At 44.2% G+C, this 26462-nt stretch overlaps 3 protein-coding genes and 1 long non-coding RNA gene across 10 annotated transcripts; 2 read left to right on the top strand and 2 right to left on the bottom strand.

The window, feature by feature from the left end:
- Positions 1 to 1697: 1697 nt before the first annotated feature.
- Positions 1698 to 4597, bottom strand: LOC125517316. 6 transcript variants are annotated; one of them, XR_007287547.1, is made up of 3 exons: positions 2846 to 4597; positions 2632 to 2722; positions 1698 to 1951 (listed from the first exon to the last, which is right to left on the bottom strand). It is a non-coding gene; the product is annotated as an uncharacterized LOC125517316 (long non-coding RNA). The 6 variants fall into 6 exon arrangements; XR_007287548.1 differs by having other exon boundaries at positions 1698 to 2722; positions 2846 to 2928; positions 3173 to 4597; XR_007287550.1 differs by having other exon boundaries at positions 1698 to 2722; positions 2846 to 3536; positions 3686 to 4597.
- A 12686-nt stretch (positions 4598 to 17283) lies between these two features.
- Positions 17284 to 18604, bottom strand: LOC125516276. The gene is made up of 3 exons (XM_048681751.1): positions 18470 to 18604; positions 18247 to 18398; positions 17284 to 17562 (listed from the first exon to the last, which is right to left on the bottom strand). Exons 1-3 carry the CDS (start codon positions 18564 to 18566, stop codon positions 17482 to 17484), a joined length of 330 nt encoding a protein of 109 aa, XP_048537708.1. The 5' UTR covers positions 18567 to 18604; the 3' UTR covers positions 17284 to 17481.
- Positions 18605 to 19953: 1349 nt separating this feature from the next.
- Positions 19954 to 20776, top strand: LOC125514843 (histone H2A.1-like). Its single transcript, XM_048680211.1, has 2 exons — positions 19954 to 20224; positions 20317 to 20776. The coding sequence occupies exons 1-2, from the start codon at positions 20048 to 20050 to the stop codon at positions 20581 to 20583; spliced, it is 444 nt and encodes a 147-aa protein (XP_048536168.1). The 5' UTR covers positions 19954 to 20047; the 3' UTR covers positions 20584 to 20776.
- On the top strand, positions 19976 to 24989 carry LOC125514844 (histone H2A.1-like). 2 transcript variants are annotated; one of them, XM_048680213.1, is made up of 3 exons: positions 19976 to 20047; positions 24259 to 24435; positions 24528 to 24989. In XM_048680213.1, the coding sequence occupies exons 2-3, from the start codon at positions 24259 to 24261 to the stop codon at positions 24789 to 24791; spliced, it is 441 nt and encodes a 146-aa protein (XP_048536170.1). In that variant the 5' UTR covers positions 19976 to 20047; the 3' UTR covers positions 24792 to 24989. The 2 variants fall into 2 exon arrangements, with proteins under 2 accessions (XP_048536170.1, XP_048536169.1); XM_048680212.1 differs by lacking the exon at positions 19976 to 20047 and having other exon boundaries at positions 24171 to 24435.
- The last annotated feature ends 1473 nt before the right edge of the window (positions 24990 to 26462 follow it).

The raw sequence follows: 26462 nt of genomic DNA, 5'->3' as shown, positions 1-26462 counted from the left end.
TAATTAAGTAGTACTAGCTAGCTGCCATCTCTTTAATTATCATGCTTGATTAATTATTATCTGATCAAATTCCATTCTCGTAAAGGCCCTGAAGCAGGCGCCGGGGAATGATCTATGTGCATACTACGTTTGCGAGAACATTCGCATGATGGCGTCCGAAAGGAGCAAATCTCAAAGACAGGAGTGGGTACGATATCAATTGTCAGAACACTATTCACAATTTTTACACCATTATCGATATCTAGTCACACAACTAATACACATGCATATCGATCTCCTTCTTAACAGTTCAAAGAGGTGCGGGACAAGCTCCTAGCACAGGACCGCATAGAAGCAATTCAAGAGGAAATAGCGGGATTTTTGCTCGACCAGGTCATAGATCCCAAAGGAGAATACTATTACCCGCTACCGCCCCCATGAACCACTTCCAATTGTTATCGTGCTCCGAAGGCACCAATTAGCTAGGCTAATGTCACTGGCTCCGAAGGCACCAATTAGGAGAAATTATATACATGTGTGTATATATGTGTGAATTAATTAATGGTGGTTGTGAGACATTCGATGATATATATATGTACACATCTGGGCTATTCTGTTACGCGTAACAGAATATTATTCTGTTACCCTTTTTGAACTGACGGTTTCAGGTGGTTGTACTGATGTTTTCGAAGCGGTTGAACTGATGCTTTCAGTTTTGTTTAACACATCGTCTTCTTTAGTTCAAAAACTTTTTATAATTTTTTTGTCGGAATGGGGCGTGTAATATATCGTTGGAAAGCTCTTGACAACCATATTTCAAGTATATTGAACGTTTTTGCAAAATCATTATGGTTTAAGAGCAGTTTTGAAAAAACCATTTTTTTCAAAACCGAAAACGTGAATCGTATTTCGGACTCAATTTTCAAACCGTTTGTCGGAATTGAGCAAATAAGATGGCCTTGGAAAGCTGGTGAAAATCCGCATCTTCCATATATGTATTGTTTTTTCTAATTCTATATTATTTAAAAGTAATTTGAAAAACGGTGAAATTCTGGGCGAAACGTATTTTCGCGATATTTTGTAAACGGTTCGTCGGATTGACGCAAATGATACGGCGTTGGAAAGCTATGGAAAATGCGCAAATTTTTTGTATATAAATGTTTATCTAATTCCTTACGGTTTAAAAACGAATTCGAATACGGTCAAATTTGATTTTGAACTCGATTTTTTAAAAAAGTTTGTCGAAATATGGCAAATAATATACCGTTGGATAGCTATCGAAAATGCAAAACTTAGTCATGTTGAACGTTTTCTCTACTTCGCAACCGTTTAAGAGTAATTTTGAAGATCATGCTGTTTTCTCGTCTGAAAAACAGAGTAGTCGTACTGATATATGTTTTGTACTAAGCGTGTTTTCACTAACTAGACTTTGCTCTGCTTTGCTCATAAGTTTTCAATGGTTTATTGTATCGTCGCCCCTGTACTTGCATGGTTTATATCATCGAACTGAATGATATTTTTTTCAAAAAGAAAATGTTTTTTTGAACTAAACTTTTTTTTACAATGATGTTCTGAACTTCTCTTATTTTACGACTTGTAATTTTCTCATTTGAATTGCATGGGGTTTCTTTTTGCTTGAACTTTTACAAGTTGAATTTCTGTCATTTCTTTTATTCCGAACGGACCACCATTTTTAACTTGTACTTGAGTAGCAGATATATCAAAAATGGAATGGCAACACATACAAGAAACACAGTTGTCTACATTTGTCCATAGTACAAAATCCAATACTAGCAGTAATTGAAACAGAAATTACACCCTTTGATCTAGAACTTGCTCTACGACAGCCTTCAAACTTTTACATATGAGCTTGAGTAGCAGATTAAGTGAACTTTTCCCCTACATATTCCTTATGAGTGGTCCTTCTCGAGCAGCATGTATTTGGTCTCGGTGGGTGGGGAGCCTTCCATTCCTGCAACCAAAAAATTCACCTTGATTTTTCTCTAAACAGATACCAAATCATCAAAAGATTGGAAACTCGGACTTGTACTCTTAGTAAAAAGGTACACCATGTACTGGATTGTGGATTGCATTGACAAAAAATCATTATTTGCCTCGGAGGGAGTGAGCTACCATATAATATAAAGCTGAACTCTCTCCAACACACATCAAAATATATTTTTACGGTTGTTCTGTATGAACTAATGACGAAATACACATTGAACTGATAATAATGTATTAATTTTTCATATAGGAAACATGTTCTTCTCCACATGGACTGATATTCTAACACGCAAAGAATTGTTTCCATGTTTTTCTAAGAACCAAGGATAGAATAAATAGTGATTTCCCCGGGTCTCATTGTAACCTTCCTTCCCATTTCAATTGAGGATTCATGTGACACTTGCTTTCCATTTCATCAATACTAGTATGAGTCAACAATAAGTTCAGAATTGTAGACAGCATCCTTGTCAGTATTAATCATCAATACTGTATGGATGTTACTTTTAACATTAGAAATAGTACTGATCAGTACTAGTATTGTGTAAGTCGTACTGATCAGTACTGCTACTTGTCGTACTACTGAGCACTAGTACTGATCTAGCAAACACAAAAAGGCAACTAGGCAAGGTCCAGATTCAGAGTCGAGACCTCTGGCATTCAGAGATTCACGTCAAGGACTGCCTTCTGTTTTGGTGTTCTCCCATGACCCAACAACATTAGCGACATCTTCTGCTTGGCCCTACAGCACCACATCTTTCCACTTAAGTTCAGTTAAGGCCCTGAACCAGAAGATTGGCCAAACACCCATAGATAGAGGAGGATTTATTTATGCAAAGTTCAGTTGAGCTAGAGTTTGGGCCACCTGCTGTCGGCTTTGCTCTTCTGACTCCCAATTCTTCGCCATCGACAGTTTCCTCTCCATAGTTGTCTTTGCCAACACTCCATCTACAAGTCCAAGGGCAAAATAATGAACTCGTTTCCAGCAGAAATCTTCAACATATAAGCAAGTACTGCCAACAAATCTTTCAGGAAACGCATGTAATTAATTCACGAACAAACAAATGTGTGTACACTCATACAACACAGTAACTTGCCTGTCATCTTTCTCACATTATCATGAACATAGCATAAGGCAAATAACTCAATGGAGCGCATTATTAGATTAAGAAACTGCAGGCTGCTCACATACTGTATGTACTAATATCTGTATCTGAAGGGTGCAAGTGTAACACGCAGTTCTCTAGCTGGGGATGGTGGGAGTACAGTATAGATGGCAGCCCCACCGGCAGTGAACGGTATGGGTGGTGCGACGATGGAGCCCCACCGGCAGTGGCAGGAAGCTCGACACAATCGGCTTGAGAGCTGCGACGGTGCATGGCCTGGGGGAAAAGGTAAATAAAATTACGTTGGATCTTGACAGAAGTAAGACCGATATCTTAAATCAATTCTTCCCGGTAGTAACAAAGAGGCATCTATCTTCCTTTCTTCTTTGTCCTTGTTCATTGGTAGGAGATCTGAAGTATCAGCTTTCAGTTCACGAAAGTGTCAAATATCTGAAGAACAAAAAATACTAGTTCACAAAACTTTCAGCTATGAGTTCACAGAATCGAAATGGACATTTCATCGAATCTCAACTATCAGTTCACACAAACTACAAAGCATGGAGAGAGAGAGAGAGGGCACTAGAGAGATATACTTTTACCTATCAGTTCATAGTAACTACAGATCACGACATCAAAGAAATTTTAGCACGTATGGGGATAAACGAGAGGATGGCAGGAGACGTAATGATGGAGGCCGTCGATGGTGCAGCATGGCCCACGGCGAGTCCTCCTAGGCGGCGCTTCCTGTCTCCAACCAAGAAAAGAACGACAGCAGTGGCGCGTGATCCAGTACGACGGCCGCCGGGCAGGAACCAGGACGACGGTGAACAGACCATTGAACAAATTCAGGGTGGAGCGCGGGGTGGCCTGCCCATTGCTCTTCTCGTGACCGGCGGGGGAGCATGCAGTTGTACTGCCGAGACGAAGAGGCTCGACCCCACGGCTCCCCCATAGGCACTGAGCGCAAGCCATGGGTTACTATGTGTGGCAGTATAGGGGCAAAAAACTTTCAGTCCAAGTGTAGGGACAACTACCAGCGAAGTTCTGCTCGTACTGCGGTTAGAGATCGACTTGGACAGCTACCAGCGATTGTGGTGGACGAGCTCGTGATCGAAGGCAGCCGCGGGCAGAAGAACACCACGAACAGAGGCTGTGGAGGTGAGTAGCGACCGGGGCCATTCGATGGAGAGCTAACCAGGATGAACGGCAGTGACGGAAAGGAGGAGAGGAGCAGCACAAACCAGACTTGGGCTGGTTGCGGCGGCGGCAGATCCAGGGGGTGGGGGGCGGATCACAGCCGGTGCCGTCGGAGCCAGGATGTGCTCGGGCCGAAGCCAAGGGAGAAGGTGAAGGTGGGGGTGGGGGGCGGCAGCCGAAGCCGAGGGAGAAGGTGGGGGTGGGGCGGCGACCGTAGCCGAGGGAGAAGGTGGGGGCAGGGCGGCGCGCTGGGGAAGAGGGGAGGCCACGGCGGCGCGCTGCGGGGAGGGGTAGGCCCCGGCGGCGCGCTGGGGGAGGGGGGCGGCGGGGGCGCCGGGGGGGGGGGGGAGGCACCGGCGGCGCGCTGTGGGAGGAGAGGTCGCGGTGGCGGGCTGGTGTTGCGGATCAGGTCGGGGGACAAGGTAGCTTAGGTGGGAATTTCTTCGCTCGCTCCTTATAGGGCCGAAGGGTAACAGAATAATATTCTGTTACTAGTAATAGAATAGCGCTGTCCTATATATATATATATTGCGATCGGTTCTACTAGAAATTCTATTTATATATATGTATAACGTATACAATATGTAGTATCGTAAAATACCAGCAAACGAAAATAATTAAATGGAAAACATAAAATTAAATGAAAAAAAAATCATAAACCCAAAACCCCCCAACATTTTAATACCGGTTGGTGACACCAACCAGTACTAAAGGGCTCCCTGCCCCCGAAGCTGGCTCGTGCCACGTGGTTTCCCTTTAGCACCGGTTCGTGCTGAACCGGTACTAAGGGGGGGGGGGGGGGCTTTTAGTGCCTACATTTTAGCGCCGGTTACCAAACCGGCACTAAAGGGCCTTACGAACCGGTGCTATTGCCCAGTTCTGCACTAGTGACCGCATCCCATTTCATCTACAAAGATAGAGAAAAATCGACAGAGAAGGAATGCAAGGTTAAAAATATCACATCATACATAATGCACGTAAGTGTTCATCACTCATACAATAAAAAGCATCGCGAGTGGCAATCTAAGTCCATATCAGCACCTACATGACTATATCACTAAACCAACGCCAACTATCTAGGTGGACTACTCGGATGTGTAATCAGTGAAACCGGTGATCGTGGAGTCAGAGCGCGTTGGGGCATCCCCCATGGTGGACGACCAAGCGTCGTCGGGAATGTACGTCGGTGGACTCAATGGCATCGAGTCGTCACACTCCTTACGTGGTGGGGCCTTCTTTTCCTTAGCTGGAAGATTCTTCTTGGCCAGATCCTCAAAATACTTTATTAGGATCTGATGCGGGTTCCTCTCAATGAGCGCCGCCAAGCGGTTCTCGGCGAGCTTCTCCTTGACCGCGGAGTCGACCCTAATGGAAGTTGCGTCGTCGGAGGAAGACATAGCCGCGAAATCGATCGGTGCTAACACCTTTCATCACACAATGAAAAATAGCCTAAGAATCAAACATCAAAGATTACCTCTAAGCAAATTAATCATGATGGACACTATCTCACAGATATTTCGACTTTCGGTGATGGTCGAGCTAGACGAGTCCATCGTGCGTGAAAAATGTATATCACAGGACGAACTCGCACAGATCGACCGTCGTCGGCAAACGATGATTTTCTTTCTCAAAAAACAACTCTCATCTCTCTCACGTATATATGGTGGAACTCTCTTTAGTGGTGGTATATATGGTGGGCACTCTCTCCTAGATATTTTGACTTTCGGTGATATTTCAAAGTATACCACAAGAAGAACTTGCCCAGATTGACCGCCATTGGCAAAAGTCGATTTTCTTCCTCCAAAAACAACTCTCATCGATTGTCAGTGATAGTCGATCTTCCTCTGTTCCTCCTACTATGAAAAGATCACAGAGGAGGAACAGAGGAAGCACGACTCCCTACGACAAAAATCAGCACATTCCTCCGAAAACATCTTGCATCTGTCAAATATCATTGGGGTGAGCTCCATACAAACAACAAGAACTAATAGATGCAAACAACAAAAACTACAAAAAAATCAACAATTGTCTATGCATGATCAACAATTATCTATACAACATTAACAATAATTATCTACATTCATCCATCCATCTATGCATTCATGCATACATACATATATTGATACATATAAAAAACTACAAAGAAACTACTACAAAAAAATTCCATGCATTAATACATACATCCATGCATCCATACATTCATGCATACATACAAGATCGGGGAGGGGGAGACGAAGCTCACCGAGGGGGGGAGGCAGCTCGAGGGAGGTGGCGCCAGCACGGTTGGAGGCGCCGGCGGGGTGGGGGCGCCGGACAGGTGGGGCACCGGCCGAGGCGGGCGGGTGGCGGCGCCGGTGGGGCGGGGGGGGGGGGGGGGGGGGGGGGGGGGGGGGGGGGGGGGGGGGGGGGGGGGGGGGGGGGGGGGGGCGGCGGACGGGGGTGGGGTTGAGCACCGGTGGGGTCGGGTGGGCGAAGAGAAAGAGAGAGAAGTGAGAGAAGAAGAGGCCGTGGGTGGTGCTTAAGTGTTCCTCGACCTTTACCGAGAGTCTGTCAGTGCGGCTCTCGGAAAAGGTACAAACCCTAGATCTAGGGTTTATACCTTTTCTGAGAGTTACCCTCGGTAAAAGATAATACCTTAGGTCTAGGTTACCATCTCCTGAGAGTAGCTCTCAGAAAAGTCACAAATACCGAGAGCAGCACTGGGAAATGACAGTACTCCCTCGTCTGTGTGCAAGGCCTAGGCATGCAACAAGGACATCACAAAGAATTTCCCATGCCGCTACCGGGCATGATTTCATGTGGCACCTTGTTGATCTGCAATTTCCAGTGATGAAACCCTAGCGGAGCAATAAATTTCTTGAATATTGCACGCGTGACCGAAAAATGCGGGGCCGTGGCACGTGTCATGCGGTTGTCCCCTTTTAGAGCAAGAGAAGTTTCAAGGTCAATGGAGGAACATGACACACACTTCCTACACAAATCGGACACGTTCCCTCTCGATACCCAGAGACTAGCTGGGAGATGGTGCAGTTTACAAGAGGCCTCAGGAGAGGCTTACTCAAAACGCACCCAAATTTTTACTACACCCTACAGGGGCCATGTGATGACACCGTGCCAGATCCCGAGCAATCCTACCATCGTACAAATTTCCGAGGATTTCAACGGTTGCATCAGGAATGACATCGAGGTACTTCCGGTAACCCGGTGGCAGGGCATGCCCCTCCCTGGTTTGTGCAAGGCCTAGGCATGCCACAAGTACATCACAAAGGATTTCCTATGCCGCTACCGGGCATGATTTCATGTACCGCCTTGCTGGTTTGTAATTTCTGGTGATGAAACCCTAGCAGAGCAATAAATTTCTTGAATACTACATGCGTGCTCGAAAAATGTGGGGCCGTGGCATGTGTCATGCGGTTGCCCCCTTTGAGAGCACAAGAATTTCAAGGCCAACGGAGCAACGGGACCGACACTTACTGTACAAACCGGGCATGTTCCCTCTCGATACCCAAAGACTAGCTTGGAGATGGCGTGGTTACAAGCGGCCTCAGGGGGAAAATAATAATAATTGAATTAATAAAAAAACACTGGCATCCACCATTAAGAGGATGGCATATGACTTTGAATCTTCTCCGGTTTCGGCAAGAGAATATTCAAAGTGATAGTTCATCTCCTTAATAAGAGTGTAATGAATCCCGAAGCTTACTGCATCTGGACCATGCCACTATTTAAACAGGTTATGTTGCTTGTCTCTAGGAAAGGTAGGACTAAAGTTTTATGGTAGCCTTATCATTACTGAGAGCTACTCTCGGCAGCTATTCCTTTAGCGAGAGCTACTCTCGGTAAATGTACTGTTGGATCATAAAGTTAATACATATTCAAGATTGTGAACACCGAAGTTTAATTAAATTGTTGGACTATCGAACAATGTAAAGAGGTAGGCGAGGTGGAACCAAATAGGCAACCATTAGTTTTTCGAGAGCGGCTGTCGGTAAAGTAGTCAAACCGTGGACGTGCCGTTAACCTGCTCCGGATGTGCCACGTGGCAGAACGTTGTTGTGCGGCTCTACTCGGCTCTCGGCAAAAAGTGCCTTTCCCGAGTGTTGCCTTGTTGCCGAGTGGTACTCTCGGCAATTTCATGTGTTTGCCGAGGTGCTCCTTTTGGCGAGGGGAAATCTCGGCGTCTCTTACTTTGCCGAGTGCCCGTGTTTTGGCTCTCGGCGAAGACCCTGACACCCGGCGTATACGAAATTTCGAGTAGTGCACCCTCACAACAATTATTTGAATAACGATCACAAAGGTTATGAAAATGATTTTTTTCTGAAAAATAAAGGAAGATGAATAAGACCCCTGATTGACTAATAAAAACAATGAAAGCAGGAACCACACACACCACACCAAGATGAAAGAAGTGGAAGCAACAGAAGATGGTGAAACATGCAGGAATTAGACAACACACTTAAATAGCAGCACCGGCAGCATCGTCGGCCGGCGGGCGATCCCAATGTGGCTAAATTTCATGTTTTGATCCTTTTCTGAAAATTAATCGAGATATGACCCTAGTTTGAAAAAAAATCGGGATCTGGCCCTTTTGCTACCGTCAGGATCCAACCTACAGCCAAGGTTCCTGACGGTAAACTTAACTGTGCCGTCACGTTCGTTTGATGTAAAAAAAATACCCTAGCGCCGAGGTGTTTGGCAGTAGGCTGTATAAACCTCCCGCCATAGTTATTGGCGGTAGACATATGAGCTAGACGCAGGGCTAGGTAACACCACATGCATGCATGCATCATTGCATTCGAGGTCACCATGTATTCGGAATGTATTCTAGTAGCTCTTTCTCTAGCCTGCACAGTTAATACATAATAGCTCTTTTTCTAGGCTGCACAGTTAATACCCCTGGAGTACTACTTCTGTGCTAGCCCTTGTCAGTCTAGGCATGCATGTAGTCCATTGTTTTAGGATGTGTTTGGTTGCATTCTCATTCTAGCATAGTTGTTTCCTCCTCATGCATGCTCATCTCACCACTCCTCTTCATACATGCTCTCCTCATGCATGCTCTTAGTGTATTTGTGTTGAGCTAGTGTGGACTCATGCACCCTTCATACACCCTACCAAACACCCAAAAGTGGGTCGAGAAGGAAACTTTTGCTCTCATACACCCTACCAAACACACCCTTAAACACTCTGCATGCCTTGGTGCATGTTCATGCATGGTGTGCATGTCACCAATCCCATGGTGGCAGGCTTTACCGGTGGTAAAAGATCACATGCCGAGTAGGGCGGCAGAGAGACCAGTGCACATCTTTCAACAGTGAACATGCCCACTGCCATGCTATTTGGCTGTAGGGTTTCACTGCCTACCACCAAAGACCTTAGCGGTAGGGTATTTTTTTTTCTCTCGAACGGTCGTCATAGCGTAGTTAAGTCCTACCATCACTGATGTTGTCGGTAGGCTGTGTTACCCTACCGTCAAGGATCCTGACGATAGGAAAAAGGGTCAGATCTCGAAATATTTACGAACCAGGGTCTGATCTGGCTAAACTTTTCAAAAAGGGTCAAAACAGCAAAATCGGTCTCCCGATGTGGGCGAGCAGCGCCGAAGGAAGCGTTATCAACTCCCCACGCCACCCCTAGCGACGACATCCGCGTGCCTGTCGAGGTTGTCCGGCGGTGGGAGAAACAGGATCATCTCCGACCAAAAACCTGCGAGGACCCTCCACGCTGCCGCCTCCTCTCCTTCGGCTAGTCGCTTCTGGAGCTCAATGACATCCTTGAGCACTTGATGCTTCGATCTCGCGCTTAACAGCTCTAACAACTTCTGCTAGTCTGGTACTCCTCATCTGAGGCAACCGGAGGAACCGGAGAAGCAACTCCGACGAGCGCATGATCAGCGTCTTTCTTGATGGCCTTGTACAAACTCCTACACCAGCCGTGTCTTCGGGGAGCAGCACGAGAGCGTGAGCCACCAAATAGGCACAATAACACGACATGTGAGTAGCAGCAATCTTATGGCCAGAGAGTAATGGGCTTGTCTCTGATTTTTTTTAGAAAGAAGGCATACGTCCGACTTTATAAATAAAGCCAAAAGGCAAGGTAGCAACAACATCACAGATAAGTATCAAACACCCCCAAGCCCCAACGCTGGGCGAGACGACGGAGTAATGTCAGGAAGATGGCGCCCTCGCCAGTACACGGCACGTAGGCCGGAAGAGAAAGGTCCAACTGAAGCTAAAGCATTCGGCCCAAAAGAAGCAATCAAGCATCCTGCTCTTGTCTGCATAACTGATACGTCGTCGCCCGGATTTTGTAGATCAGCATAGAGAGCGCCTCTTGGTCGTCGACTTTAGTCAATGATTTCCACTGCTGTAGGAAAGCACACGATTTAAATAAGCAGTCAGATTTAAATAAGAAGAAATAAGCTTGTCTCTGATCTCATCTCAATGATGCTCATGGCAATGTGGAACACAAGAATGGTGTTGGCCATACCTTTGGCCTTATCGATGTTCCAAATATGGTTGCCGCTGCCTTGCAGTTGCAGGTTTCCAGGCAAGGGCACCACTCCATCGCTTCGTCTTACCTCATCATAGCCTTCACCGCTCTCGGTACCTCCATCTTCTGGTCAGGCAACATAGGGATGAGGCGCCCAAGAAGAGTCGGTGGTGTTCTCCTTGGGCGAAGCACCAGTACTGAGCATTGGTTCAATTTGCCTTCCCAATGGTTCAACACCATGCATCTACATTGCAGCACGCTGGCAATGCATCTCTTCATCGTAGGAGACTGCTACCAAAACGCATCGTTTGCACAGCGACAGACTAGGGCTACTTTTGTCCAGTTGGACCAAATGTAACAAGCAATATTCCTCATCACCTCAGCAAGCACGACGAGTGCAAGAACGGAAAGTAACATCACTATGTCAATGTACATATTTCCAAAGAGTATTCTATCATACCCGGGTGTAGAATGAGGATTCAGCCCAGGGTCTTTTGAAAAGCACAGCCCTTCACGCACCAGCTGAAAATGGTATCCATACCACTTTGCAATCGTTGAATTCGGGATCGATGCAACAAATATATGACTAGTAAGCAGTATCTGATGCTTCCGAGTGAAACAAACATGCTCAAGACGGGCAGCCAACTCTTTGAGTACAAGACCGGGAAGGATGAATTAAGAGTAATCATGAAGAAAGCAAAAAAGCTCATTGGCAATCACACCAAGTACCCTTTCATCATCAAAATCCTTAAGCAACATATCCCACAAAAAATGAGCCAGATGGCTGGGCGGCTGGGGACTACCAATCTAACATTTTATTCAACAAATCAGGGTTCGATCAACAAGGACATTTGGTGTACATTCAGGTTAAGTCTGAACACCACATTGGAGCTACTGGTATTTTACTGTCTATTCTAGACGATGTGAAGGGGCCAAATAGTCAATGACCGATTCTGCCATTGTGGATGTGGGATGCAATAATGAATCTAGTGGTTACAAAAGCAAAACCACGGTGGCTTGTTGTCATGGACTGTGTAAACAATTGTTCCGATCGACGCTCGAATGTAGCTCATTAATCAAAATGAAGAGGTAGGTCTAAATTTAGTGTGGACAGTACATGAGAATTAATCAAAATGAAGCGGACCCGTTTGTCATAAACTCACTTAACTGAGCCCGATCCGTCGATCAGTGTTTTTGCTAAAAGATTACCGTAGACGTGGTGTTTTTTACAAAAAAAATATATTGTAGTGTTTTTCGCAAACCTAGCCTTTAAAGTGGTGGTTTTGTGCAATTTACTCTTCAGAAACTCGACCCACCACGCCTACCTTGGCTCCGCGCAGGAATTCAGTCCCGTTCACCACAACGAATGCGGAGAAAGGACCTGGGAGTTTACGGATAGGAGGAACGTAAGCGTACCTTGGTGGGGGTGGGCACACAAGGATCTCGACGGAGCTCCGGCGCCATACGGCCTATGGTATAACCTCTTTCGAATTTCATGGGGAGCAACTAACCAAGGAGCGCTCCTTCAGGAGACTCCTCAAGGGTCACTTGGGATGAGTTGAGAGTGTGCCACTTACACGCTCGCAACCGTCGCCACGTGTTGTGCCTCTCGAAAACGAAAAAAAAACATATTTTCTTTCTTTTTTACTTCCGTGAGAGGCACGGATTTGCTTTCGCGAGGCACGGCCGTGCTTCTCGGAAAAGGAAAAAGATGCATTTTTTTTTACTTTCGCGAGAGGCACGAATTTGCTTTCATGAGAGGCATGACCGTGCATCTTAGAAACGGAAAAAACGCTTTTTTCCCTTCAGCAAGAGCCACAGGTTTGCTTTCGTGAGCGTCATGGATTCGCTTCCGCGAGAGGCCGTGCCTCTCGAAAACAAAAAAAATTATGTTTTCTGTTTTTCTTCCTTCCGTGAGAAGCATGGTCGTGCCTCTAAGAAACGACTTTTCTTTCCTTCCACGAGAGGCGTGCCCCATAGGCTGGCCGGCCCTTTCGAAGTTTAATCCCCACCGGTTTTGGGAAGATTCTAGAACCTTCCCTAAACCTTTTTTTCTTTTTTCTTACAGTTTTTCATTCCTTTTCTTTTATGTTTCTTTCTCTTTTTTTCTTTTATTTTCTGCCTTCCGCTTTTCCTCTGTATTTTTTCTTTATTTTCCTATGTTTCTTCTTCTTTTTCATTTTTCCAAACATATTTCAAAATCATTAACATTTTCTAATCAATGAACATGTTTTCGAAGTCATGAACATTTTTTCGAAATCATGAACATTTCTAAAAACTTCATAAAAATTATAATTCATGATGATTTTTCAAATTTGTCGAATGTTTTGCAATCCTAAAAACATGTTTTGAAACTCGTGAACATTTTTAAATTTTACAAACATTTTTTGAAGTTTGAGAACATTTTTTATAAATTCATGAACATTTTTTTGAAATGCATGAACGCTTCCGAATTCATGAACATTTCTTGGAATCAGCAAAAAAATTGAACCGAAGAAGTTTCTAGAAATTCTGAAACAATTTTCGAAATTCATGTATATTTTTCATTCTTGTGAATATTTTCAGAAAATTCATGAAAATTATTTAAGTTCACCAAATTTTGTTCAAATTCATGTAAATTTTTATAAGAACAATTTCAAAATTGCGCACATTTTTTTAGTATGTGGAGAATAATTAATCCGCGAACATTGTAGGTTTTCTTAAACAGTTTTTTTATTCGTGATTATTTTATCAGTTCTTGAACATTTTTTAAAATTCTCAATTATTTAGAAATTTGGAACTCTTTTTAATCTCGAATTAGTTGAAAGAGAAAAACAGAAATGAAATGAAATAAGAAAACAGGGGGCATCCCACCCTGCGCATGGGCCGGCCTAACAAGGCGCGCGGTGGGGGTGCGATTTCCCACGTCCCGGGGCGCCCAGGTCACCAAATAGGACATCGTTTGTCTAAAAACTTCGGTAGTAGCTTCCGATGGCATCACTGATTCGGAGATGTTAGAAGCGCTTTTGCATGTCGTTAAGCTATAGCTCTCGGCGAGTACCTGGGCCTACAAAAGATACATGTCACATCTGACTGTCTAAGAGTCATTTGAGTCCTCGAGGCACCCAAGATTCTAGGCGGGCAATGTATAGTGTCCAACGAGTTCAAGGCGCGAAGGAGCCTTTTCAGAGCATGCAAGTTCGCCCATGAACAGCACGATAGTAACGGTGAAGGACATAGGCTTGTCCAGATGGCAACATCATTGGGTGCATGGCGCTGTGTGTGGTTTGATTCACCACCTGAAAATTTGTGTATCCCTGTAAACATTGATCTCATGCAATAAAGGGGCGATGTGATTCTAAAAAAAAAAACCTTTGAATTTCCTCCCAATTTTTTTTTGAAACCAGTGTGCTGTTTCTTCTCTTGAGGGAATGACCATGTTGTTTACCTACACATACTCTGTAAATTGAAACGGAAATGCCCACCGCGTCTTTCTACACTGAAAATAATTTTATGACTCCCAATCTCCGCATGACAGATGCACATATGGCCTAACTATTACATCATCAAGTTTACATGAGCAGCAAGTAAAAAGATGACACGCTAAGTGTGAAATCAAACATTATCATGCCTACTATATATGAACAGACACAAGTTTTTGGCAGGCCACTCCAATCTCACCGCACTAGCTTCTAGCGGTGTCTTATCTAGTGTTCGTTGCAGTAGGTAAGCCTAGGACTACACAATCAACTTGCACATGAGAACAAGGTCTACAACATATCCATATCATGACATTTTCTCTTGTCATTGAAAACAAAATCAATTTGACCAACCTAAATAAACTCCAAAATGAATAAGAGCGTGTAAAATCTTAGGTATACTCAGTGTAACCAATTCCCTAAATTCGGTGACATATTACTTGGATGAGTAGTATTAAATCATAAATGTATTGCATGTCATACTGCGCGTGCTTTTGAACACTCGATAAAGAGAAATTGAGTTGCTCTTGTTTGGAATAAAAGCAACAATGTTGAGTTTTTTGTTGCCCACATTGTCGTACTACCCGCGGTGGCTACGGGTGCCTGCTGGACTGCTCTCATGCTAACGAATAGCCAGTTCTCAATTGCTAGCAGTGGCAGACATCGGTACCAGAGGTTGCTGGCACCAAAGCAGCGGCCGACATGCAATGAAGCTTTTGACGTGCACTTGGCGGCGGCGTGTCCGACGAGGTAATAAAGATGATTAGAATCTTGAATGCGCGATGCTGCACCAACAAATGGATACCTTGTCCTTTTTAGAATGCTGAACCACGTCGTGAGCCTGCCGGTGGGGGGCTCCGTGAAACAAACATGCTCAAGACGGGCAGCCAACTCTTTGAGTGCAAGACCGGGAAGGATGAATAAGAGTAATCATGAAGAAAGGAAAACGCACATTGGCGATCATGCCAAGTACCCTTTCATCATCAAAATCCTTAAGCAACATATCCCACATAAAGTGAGCTAGATGGCTGGCCGGCCGGGGACTACCAATCTAACATTTTATTCGACAGATTAGGGTCCGATCAACAAGGACATTTGGTGTACATTCAGGTTAAATCTGAAGACCACATTGGAGCTACTGGTATTTTACTGTCTATTCTAGACGATGTGAAGGGGGCAAATAGTCAAGGACGGATTCTGCCATTGCAGATGTGGGATGCGCTAATGAATCTAGTGGTTACAAAAGCAAAACCACGGTGGCTTGTTGTCATGCACTCTGTAAACAATTATTCCAATTGACGCCCGAATGTAGCTCATTAATCAAAATGAAGAGGTAGGTCTAAATTTAGTGTGGGCAGTACATGAGAATTTTATAGCTCTACAGTCTATACTGGCCTTGGTTAAGATTGGTCCCAATCATGTACATCTAGAGCAAAGGCGGGATCCACCGTCTATAAAATCACCTACGCGTAGTTGTGATTACCTAGGTAGGAGCCAAATCAAATGCAAGGTGCTAAAAGGAGAAACCAATGCAACTTTCTTACAGTTTAGGAATGGCAGGTCTCGGGATGATGAACCCATATGCCATTATACATGACCGTTCTTTAATTCTCTAACATGCTTTCTAATCACCAATGGTGACGATGGACCATAGTCATGATGCAACATCTGCACCGTGACTGCCATTGTGTGAAAACATATCAGCAGTGACAAGCCTCTACCTTGTGTGTCAAATTTAGTCTTTAATAGGAATAATAAAACTTGTATTATAGATGGCAGAGCAAAGCGTTAGTTAGCTAGATTATGGGAGAAGTGACAAGTGAGCCAGATGGTACGTTCATGTAACTTCCTTACAGTTTAGGAATGGCAGGTCTCAGGACGATGAACTTATAGGCCATTGTACACAACCTTTCTTCAGCTCTCTAACATGCTTTCCAATCACCAATGGTGATGAAGGACCATAGCCATGATGCAACATCTGCACACTGATTGCCATTGTGTGACTAACGTATCAGCAATGGCAACGTGCAACCTGTATTAGAGATGGTGTTAGCTAGATTAGGTTAGAAGTGACAAGTGAGCCCGATGGTACATTCATGTGTCGTCTCAGGGGCATTACAACGGTAGTAGCCCATTGTTCAAAGATTGAAGCAAGGCAATACATGATTCCGCACCTGATCCTGGGCTGCCAACTCGTCTCATCTGTCCAGCCTATTGATCTGCTTTTACTATACAGTAGTTGTTTCGCTCACGCATTCTGGCACATGTTTGCATTGTTTCAAAAAAAAAAGAATCCTACATTTTCGCTTTGCTTCTTCTGTTCTTTTAGTTCTTGTCTTCCACAAAGACAGGAGAAGATTATATTCTAATTTTGGTTAATTCTTTTGCTAAATGGGTCTTCAGTATTCAGGAATCTTGCAAAATCTGTAGAGATTTTCCATTCTAGAAAATACTTCGGAGAAGTTTCAGCAAGAAAACACATAGGAAGTCAATCTGTAAAATTGTGGTACTTAACATTGTCTGGTTAACGAGGTCATTTTACCAGGAAGATATGTCTTGAAATTTTGTTTTGCTGGTAGCCATGTTGACATACGTGAGTTACAATCTTTTTGATGTTTCCTCGGACGTACTACTTAATTGTACGATCAGCCATCCAATTTTTCAACTGCTCATTATTTTTCATAACTACTCCCTCAGTATCAAAATATAAGACATTTTTTATACTCCCTTAGTATCAAAAAACGTCTTGTATTTTGATACTGAGGGAGTACAATGTAGCACTTCCATTGAGGAATAGCGCACTCTAGCTGATCGACGAATTTTCTTGTTAGAAAGACACAAATACAGTGTCAACTGTAATTTGGCACATGGTTAATCAGCCTACGCACAAGAGTTAATCAGCATGCATGCATCTCCTCTCTCTATAGGAAAAAAAGGAGACAAATTAACACATGTGCTAGTTGGATTTTCTGTATAATCATTAAGCCAATTAACATATGATTAGCAAAGTGTGTGAGCCGAATCACTTTAGAATAATAGTCTCATGATGCTTTCTGTAACAGAGAAAAACTGTAGACAAATTTCAGAATCCCAAATCTAATTAGGATTAATACTACAAGATCAAGAGCGCCACTTATTGGTTGGGTTATCAGACAACATTCTGATTGTGACATCAAAATTGCAGCACAGACATCAGACAACATGCTTCATCCCAATAACAGCACATGGTTTTCAAAGTGGACACGCCAACTTCATTGCACTTTCCTGCCTTCTGCTGGGTGCTTCGAAAGACCAAGACGGTACTTGTGAGGAAAGCTCAAAATCAACTTTCTCTACATCATAAATTAACCACATGTGAAAACTATTGAAATTAAACAGAGGAAACATAGCTAGTTAGGATTCTACCATGTGATCTCACAGTAAATGTTAACAATGGCAATTAGTGCGTAGCAAGCTGCAAACCATCTTTACAAATATGCATGGGTTATTAACCTGGAATATCTGAAATGCCGTTAGTGTGTACATATGCCTGTCTAGCTGCTATTATTTAGAAAACTGCTCACGGTATTTTACTAGCAATTGAAACATCCGACAAATGTTTGTGATATAAGAACTTGTTAAATTTTAACTACGCATTTACAAACTACCTGTTTTCCTATTACTTCTTAATCTTAGTTCTTTCAAATGTATTGAAGCCAGTTCAGTGCATCAGAAATCACACAATGTGTAGCTTAACAGAATAACTAATAGCAAAATGATGTGGTTCATGTGCAAAACTAATCAGAGAGTTATGTATCAGGCATCATATATACACAGGAACCATCTAGTACCAAACTAACCCAATTGCTCTTATCCAAAGCATAACAATGTTGGAAAATAAAACATTAACAAACTCTACAATTACACGACGAGATGCCCGAAGAAACACGATCATATCCAGCAACCATATCAAGCCTTCTGCAAAATTAAACCAAAGGAATGTGTGGAGGAAACACCGAAACAGGGAGAACACACACAAGCTTGCAGGGGCCACCGAACTTCTTGCGCCGTAGCGGGCGGGTCTCGGGCACACTCTGGGGTTCGCCGTCGACGGCCTCCTCCAGCTTCGCCGCGTGCGTCTCCACCCCCTTGCCGACCCCGTTCAGGAACCCCACCACGCCTACCTTGGCTGCGCGCAGGAATTCAGCCGCGCTCGTCACAACGAACAGGGAGAAAGGATCGAGAGGAACATAAGCGTACCTTGGTAGGGCTGCGCGCAGAAGGACCTCGCCGGAGCTCCGGCCCCGGGGTGGACGAGGAGGCGGCGCACATGATGAGATGCACACGCGAGGGCCATGGGAGAGAATGAGGCTAGAAAGAAAAAAATTGCGAGGTAGGCTTATAACTTGGATGCTCTATTTGGGCCGACAATAGAGGCTCATACAAAAGAGGCCTATGGTATAATCTCTGTGAAACTTTTCTCAAAAAAAAGTATAATCCCTGTGAAACAGTATGGACATTCCTTCTTTTTTTGAAGGAATGACCATGATTTTTACCTACGCACTGTTATATCCTCAAGTTTATATGATCGACAAGTAAAACGATGACATGCGAAGTGTGGAATCAAACATGAGCAAAGCCTACTATGTACTTCCTCCGTTTTTAAATATAAGTCTTTCTAAAAATTTCAAATGTACTACCACATACGGATGTATATAGACATAGGAGTATTTTAGAGTGTAGATTCACTCATTTTGCTTCGTATGTAGTCAATTGTTGAAATATCTAGAAAGACAGATATTTAGGAACAGAGGAAGTATATTCGAACAGACACAGATTTCTCGGCAGGCAGCTCCAATTTTGTCGCACCTGCTTCTATCGATGTCTTATCTAGTGATCATTGCAGTAAGCTTATGACTACATAGTCAACTTCAACCAGACAAGCTTGCGTCCCGCTATATTAATATAGCAAACATCCGGTACAACCAACTATAGATGATGGGGCAGAAGTAGCATAGTCACGCCAAAACAAATGAAAGAGAAACTACAAAAGGAACAAATGCCTACAACGACGGGTCAAAAAAACCGAAGAAGTCTCGCAACCGTTGCGCCCACCAGAGAACTCTCACTAAGCTCCTATACTCCGAAGCACTGGTACTAATTAACACCTCCAAGAAGGGACACGACGATGACAACGCTACGACCAAGGGTTTCCCTCGGTACGCGACGAGGAGAAATGACAGATAGCACCTGACGCCCTCCAGGAAGGTCCAGCGGCACCCTCAGGCGCCACCACGTCGGTGTTGATCAATGAAAGAATGAATGAGCTCACTAGGATATATACAACTGATCGACCCCTTTATTCTAAAGAAAGCATGCTAATACTACATGATTAACCCACTCAATTACCAAAACTAAACTAGGATTAGCTACAATGAGCAAACTCCTCTACGCGGAAAATGCAATTGTACCCAAAATATGGGTGGGAACAATGAAAACACATGTTCAAGTGTTAAAACAAAACCCCTTTTTGTTTCTTAGAACTGATCACAGCGAAGTGTGCTGCGTGATCCAGATCCCTGCGTTCTGATTGGCCGAGCGCATCTTCACACGGATCGCCACCCCCAGACCAATCCCCACCGTCCGCTCCCCTCAGATCCAACGGTGCGCACACCCCGTCACGCGGATCGATCCCCCCTCCCGCGACGCTCCTGCCTCCAATAAAAGCCGCGCCCCCGCCGGCCTCTCAACCCACAAGCTCAGAGCATTCCGATCCAGCACCGCCGCCGCCAACACCACACCTCGAGAGCCCTCGTCGCCGGAGAAGTAGCAAGCAAGATGGCCGGAAGGAAGGGAGGCGACAGGAAGAAGGCCGTGACCAGGTCCGTGAAGGCCGGGCTCCAGTTCCCCGTCGGCCGCATCGGGCGCTACCTCAAGAAGGGCCGCTACGCCCAGCGCGTCGGCTCCGGCGCCCCCGTCTACCTCGCCGCCGTCCTCGAGTACCTCGCCGCAGAGGTACGCACAGATCTTTCCCGTCCTCCAGTGTTCTTCTGCCCTGCTCTTCTCGTGCTCGATGGGTAACTGACAGATTTGGTTTTGAATCTCAGGTGCTGGAGCTTGCCGGCAACGCAGCCAAGGACAACAAGAAGACCCGCATCATCCCCCGCCACCTTCTTCTCGCCGTCCGCAACGACCAGGAGCTCGGCAAGCTGCTCGCCGGCGTGACCATCGCCCACGGCGGCGTGATCCCCAACATCAACTCTGTGCTGCTCCCCAAGAAGTCCCCCGCCGCCGCCGAGAAGGAGGCCAAGTCGCCCAAGAAGAAGACCACCGCCAAGTCCCCCAAGAAGAAGACCGCCGCCACCAAGGAGTAGCCGCCCCTAGCCTAGTTGACTCTTAGTTCCATATCAGGGAGAAGATGAGGAGACTTTTGGTTGATTGGATCCCATATGTAAATGCTAGTCTGTAGCGGCTCTTTCATTAGTTCGATGAACAAGCCAGCAATGACTGTATTTTACCTGTGATTTAGTATGCGAGGAATGACTAAAGATGCGATTCTATCAATCATATTCTCTTGTTTATCCATGGATGTGAACAATCGTGTGAATGTTCGTTACCTGACTTTGCTTTCGAAACATTTGGTGTTCAGTTAATCTTCTGAATGTTGCTTGAAACACTCAGTTTCTGCATCCTTTCACCCCGTACCCTCTGTCAGTTTTAAACGATGATGACAGTACTAAATTGGATAAAGAAGGGTTCAAAACTCTTGCAGGCAAACATAGCGAATTAAGGCTTGACCATGCTTAATTAATTACGTGCTAGTAATTGACAAATATTATGCCAAGAAACATTATTCCAAACAATTGAACTCTGATCTTTGCCCCTCTAGTTGTTCCGGTCATAAAGCAAAAAATTCTTCCGCTTTGAGTTGAGCTAGCAAACTGAACTCTGGACAGTCAGATATACGTAACAAACCACAAACTTGAAAAACTAGACTCGTGAAGGCTCTGATTTATGTGCCACTGACCAAACGAGGTACTCCCTCTGTACATTGATATAAGACGATTCTTTAGACTTGGAATACGACTTTTCGACTGGCCGAAAACAGAATCAGATACTGGGACTTATCGACGTAAAGGGCAGAGATAGGAATAGTCAGGCCCTTCAAAGGACAAATTATCCAGTACAAGAATGTTTGCCCCAGGAGGGCCAAGATTGCTGGGTAAATAAGTAAGTTGATGCTGCGCTTCATTATCATCAATAAAACACACTATTTTCAGATAGGAAAAAGGCCGCAAAATATAACAGGTAAGTGAATAGCCAGAGGTTTCGTTCTTGGCCCTTTCTTTTTTTTACATTTAGCGCCAACTGTAACTTTGCTCTCACAATAAAAATATTTATATTTTCATATACTACAACTAAGCCTCCCAATGCGCGTAGTTTCCAAGAAAAAAAGGCAAACAAGAAAACATTAGTTGTTGATTCTGTTTCTTCATTTGTTAAATATTTTATGATTTTTTTCTACTAGCGTCGGAAGTATACATATTTTAAGTCACGCTTGGCATCGTGGTGTATTCTCATAATCTTGTTTGCCCCACCCATTTTTCCAAATTTTAAGGTCTCTTTGATTCACAGGATTCTTAAAACGTGGGAATAGGAAAAACATAGGATTGGAATGTCATGCTCATCTCCATCCTATAGGATTTTGGGTTGTTTGGTTGCATCATAGGAAAAACAAAGGATTTTTTCAAAGAGGTTTGAGTGGATGCTAGAAATCCTACAGGAAGTAGTACAAAGAAATTCTTAGGAAAAATTCCCGTAGGATTCAATCCTTTGAATCAAACAGCCAACATAAGAAAAAATCCTAAGGATTATGATCCTCCAAAATTCTTATGTAAATCCTTTGAATCAAAGGAGCCCTTAGTGTTTGTTTGACCAGCCTTTGTCTACTTTTTCGTAGCAGGTTGTAAAATAAACGTCACACCACAATCCAAAACGTGAGTTGTATGATTGTATCTTAAGAGGCGTAGTTCCCCCTTATGGCCTTACCCCCATCGCCTCGATGCATACACATAGTGATTGATTAACACCAGGGGGGGGGTGGGGGGGCGTTGGGCCTTCAACATGTGTGTATTGAGCCTGCAGCTGCACCCAAGTGACCTAACGCATCATAGGTCAACACGGTCCAGGCCCACCATCACGTTCTAGTTTTTCGTCTTCTCTCATTTCATTTTCTTCCTTTCTTTTCCCCTATTGACATTTTAGTTCGTCTGGGAGATCGAATAATTTAGAGATTCCATTTCCCATTCTAGAAAATAAAAGATAGAAAATAGTTTAGGGCTCCTTTGATTCAAAGGATTTTTGTAGAAACTTAGGAGCATTAGAATCCTTAGGATTTTTTTCCTATGATTGATATTTGATCCATAGGATGGAATTCCATAGAATTTCTAGCATCCACTCAAAATATATTTAAAAGAATCCTTTGTTTTTCCTACAATGCAATCAAACAAACCAAAATCATGTAGGATTGAGATGAGCATGTCATGCCAATCTTATGTTGTTTCTATTCCCACATTTTTACAATCTTACGAATCAAAGAGGCCCTTTATTGGCTTCATTCCTTTTTTGAGCAAAAAAGGTAGGGATGACCCCTACTGTGCCATTTTATTTATTTATAAATGATGGTGGCAATGTACATGTGGTGTCAAAGTCCATAGGGCAAGTTTACAAAGAATCCAACCATGATTGCATGCCTTCTCTAAGACTAGGCCTAGCTCTATGAATAATAAAAGAAAATGACGCTTTGAATTCAATACGTGATTTGATATTGGGCTGAATAATTCCAAAGATCTGCCCCTTTCTTTGCAACCAAATGCTCCATGGATATGTTTTCATTCCAGGCAAAAGAATGTAACTGTGGGAATTTTCTTGCCATAATGACGCACTTGTAACAGCAGTCATACACTTCACAAAACCCGCATCTGGCACAACTTTGCTAGAATAAGCTAGTGAGATTGAATTATTTTACCTTAGTGGATGATGGACATTCTTGGGATAGTAAGGCCCATCCTTACGCTCTTCCCAAGATTTGTTCTTAAGGTCATTCTTGGAGCTCTTCTTCCTCTTTCTGTTTTACCGGATCCGTTCTATCTCTTGCTTATTTGCGTGGACACAAATTGTGAGGACAATTACTTTCATCAAAATTACACACCTTTCATACTTCTAATACTAGAGGATAAGCGGTGACAGATGACTAGCGCCAGGCCGTGGAGGCCATGCGAGGAGGAGATGGGGGGCATGGGAGAAGGGGAACGAGCAGTGGCGTCGGGGATTCAGGTACCAGAGTAGTAGGAGGAGGAGGGCCGGCGAGGGAAGGTTACCTGGGTGCCGCCGTCGGCGGGGAAAAGAAGGGACACGTCGTTATCCTTTGCACGATGGGTGATTTTCCAGCCAAATCGGAGCGGGAGAGCTCAAAAACATGGGAGGGCTCGAGACGTGTTAGCGATTTCATGCATGTATTCGTTCCATTTCGGATGACTATTTCGTGTGCTCCAAAACAACCAGATTGAATTTTAGGGAATACCAAATCTAATTTGGGGCCTTTGTACACGCATCCAACCGAAACGTTAGGTAATATCAAAACATACATACATATATAAGTAAATACTACAGCTGAAAAACCAACTAGACAAGATAAAGTGAAAAAAAAAGCCTAAATGATGCACAGAAAGAAAACCAGGTGTTAATTAAAGCAAAATCCCTTCGTGATGCAAATCCCTGCGCTGTGATTGGCCGATAAGACCCTCTCGCGGATCGCACCCCCAAACCAATCCCCACCGCCCACTCCCCACAGATCCAACGGCAGGCACACTGCGTCACGCGGATCGCTCCCCCCCTGCCGCCGTCCCCACGAAGCTTCATCTCCCCAATAAAGCCGCGCCCTCGCTGGCGTCCCAACCCACAAACGCAGATCAGAGCGCATTCCGATCCCGCACCGCCGCCCACGCATCTCGAGTGGTTTCCAGTTCGCCGGAGAAGCAGCAAGCGAGATGGCCGGAAGGAAGGGCGGCGACAGGAAGAAGGCGGTGACCCGCTCCGTCAAGGCCGGGCTCCAGTTCCCCGTCGGCCGCATCGGGCGCTACCTCAAGAAGGGCCGCTACGCCCAGCGCGTCGGCTCCGGCGCCCCCGTCTACCTCGCCGCCGTCCTCGAGTACCTCGCCGCAGAGGTATGCGCCGATCTCTCCCCTCCTCGAGCCTTCGTTACTCTGTTCTCGTCGTGCTCGACTGATAACTGACCGATTTCCTTTATGAATCGCAGGTCCTGGAGCTCGCCGGCAACGCGGCCAAGGACAACAAGAAGACCCGCATCATCCCGCGCCACCTGCTGCTCGCCGTCCGCAACGACCAGGAGCTCGGCAGGCTGCTCGCCGGCGTGACCATCGCCCACGGCGGCGTGATCCCCAACATCAACTCCGTGCTGCTCCCCAAGAAGTCTCCCGCCGCTGCCGAGAAGGAGGCCAAGTCGCCCAAGAAGAAGACCTCCGCCAAGTCCCCCAAGAAGAAGGTCGCCGCCAAGGAGTAGCCGCCACCATAGACTACTATCATGACATTGCTTAGATCCATAGCAGGGATAGGAAGATGAGGTTTGGTTGATTGGATCATGTATGTAATTGCCTAGTCTGTAGTGACTTTTTCATTGGTTTGATGAACGGGCCACTGAGGGCTGTATTCTATCTCTAATTTATGTCCGGAATGGCTAAAGATGCAATCCTTTCAATCATCTTCTCTTGAGTATTCATGGCTGCAATCCATCTTGTGTATGTTTGGTTACCTGCCTTTGCTTTAGAGACTCTCAGCTTATGGTTATTAACATTTTGTACCTTCTGTCCGTTTAAGCCGATGACAGTATACTAAATTAGATACTCCTAAGTTGCTTTCAGACAAACATGGCAAGGCAAATGACAAAATCATGGCAGGCGAGCTAAACTTTGGCTAGTCAGATGTACTTAACAGACCTGAGAAACAATTAGGCAAAATGGGATACCAGAATTACTTTTGGACTGAGAAAGAGGTAGTTACTGAGAAATCAACATGCTACCGTAGAAGAATGCTTGTCACACAGGAGGGCAAACATTGCTGGATAAATAATCAAGTCGATGCTGCGCTTCATGCATCAATACAAAAAACACCATCTTCAGAAAACATTTTTTTTTTACAAAGTTACCACCGTGGAGAAAATAACAGGTAATAACCTCAGTAAGACGGTGAAATAGTCAGAGGTTTCACACATAATGTTAAAAACTAATAAGTATCCCTCTTGCCCCTTTCTCTTTTACATTTTGTGACAACTGTAACTCTGCTCTCAAAATCAAATGTTCTCATCAGAATGCAGCTAAGCATCCAATGCGCATCAACTTCTAACCTCGCATCTTACTAATTTAAGTAAAAAAGCAAGCACTAGGACATTATTTGCTAACATGATTTCTTCAATATTTCGTGAATTTTCTTCTAGTAGTGTCGGAAATATAGAACTCGGTACTTCATGATGCGCTTGAATCATGGTGTATTCTCATATTATTGTTTGCTCACCCTTTTTTGTCCACATTTTAGTGTTTGTTTGACCTGTTTTTGCTTACTTTTGTGTCTACTTTTTCAAAAGAAATTCTAAAATGAGCACATGACATTATAATTCACTAATTGCGAACTGAACCTTAGACATGTCTTCTAATATGACTGTATCTTAAGAGCATAGCTTAGCTCCCCTGTTACCCCCATCATCTCGATGCGGACGCCTAGAGATTGATTAGTATGAATTTTTGTGGGCATTGGGCCTTCAGTCTATGTGTATTGGACCTGCAGCTGCACCCAACACATAGCAGGCCGACCCAGTCCAAGCCCTCCATCGTATTATCATTTCTCTGCTTCTCTCATTTCATTTTCTTCCTTTGTTTTTCCCCATTGAAAGTTTTGTTCGATTCGAAGATCAGGTTTTCAAGAAAAGAAAAGATAGAGAATAGTTCAGAAGTTTCATTTTATCTCTAGATTTTCTTCATTGGATTAATTCTTTGGTATATGCATAGCCATCTAAATATAATTATTGATATGATATATAACCTTGTATATATTGAGGAAAAACGCAAGACACCTTTGATAAAAATCCGATCAAATATTTAAAATTTTATTTGAAAACAAAAAATAAATACAGAAAAACGAAAAGGAGAAAAACTGAACAAATCAATCAGAAGAATGTTCA

The sequence above is a fragment of the Triticum urartu genome, chromosome 6, assembly GCF_003073215.2.
Source record: "Triticum urartu cultivar G1812 chromosome 6, Tu2.1, whole genome shotgun sequence".
Classification (NCBI taxonomy): Eukaryota; Viridiplantae; Streptophyta; class Magnoliopsida; order Poales; family Poaceae; genus Triticum; species Triticum urartu.
The sequence above is the reverse complement of the archived record's forward strand: the minus strand, read 5'-3'. Positions and strand labels throughout refer to the sequence as shown.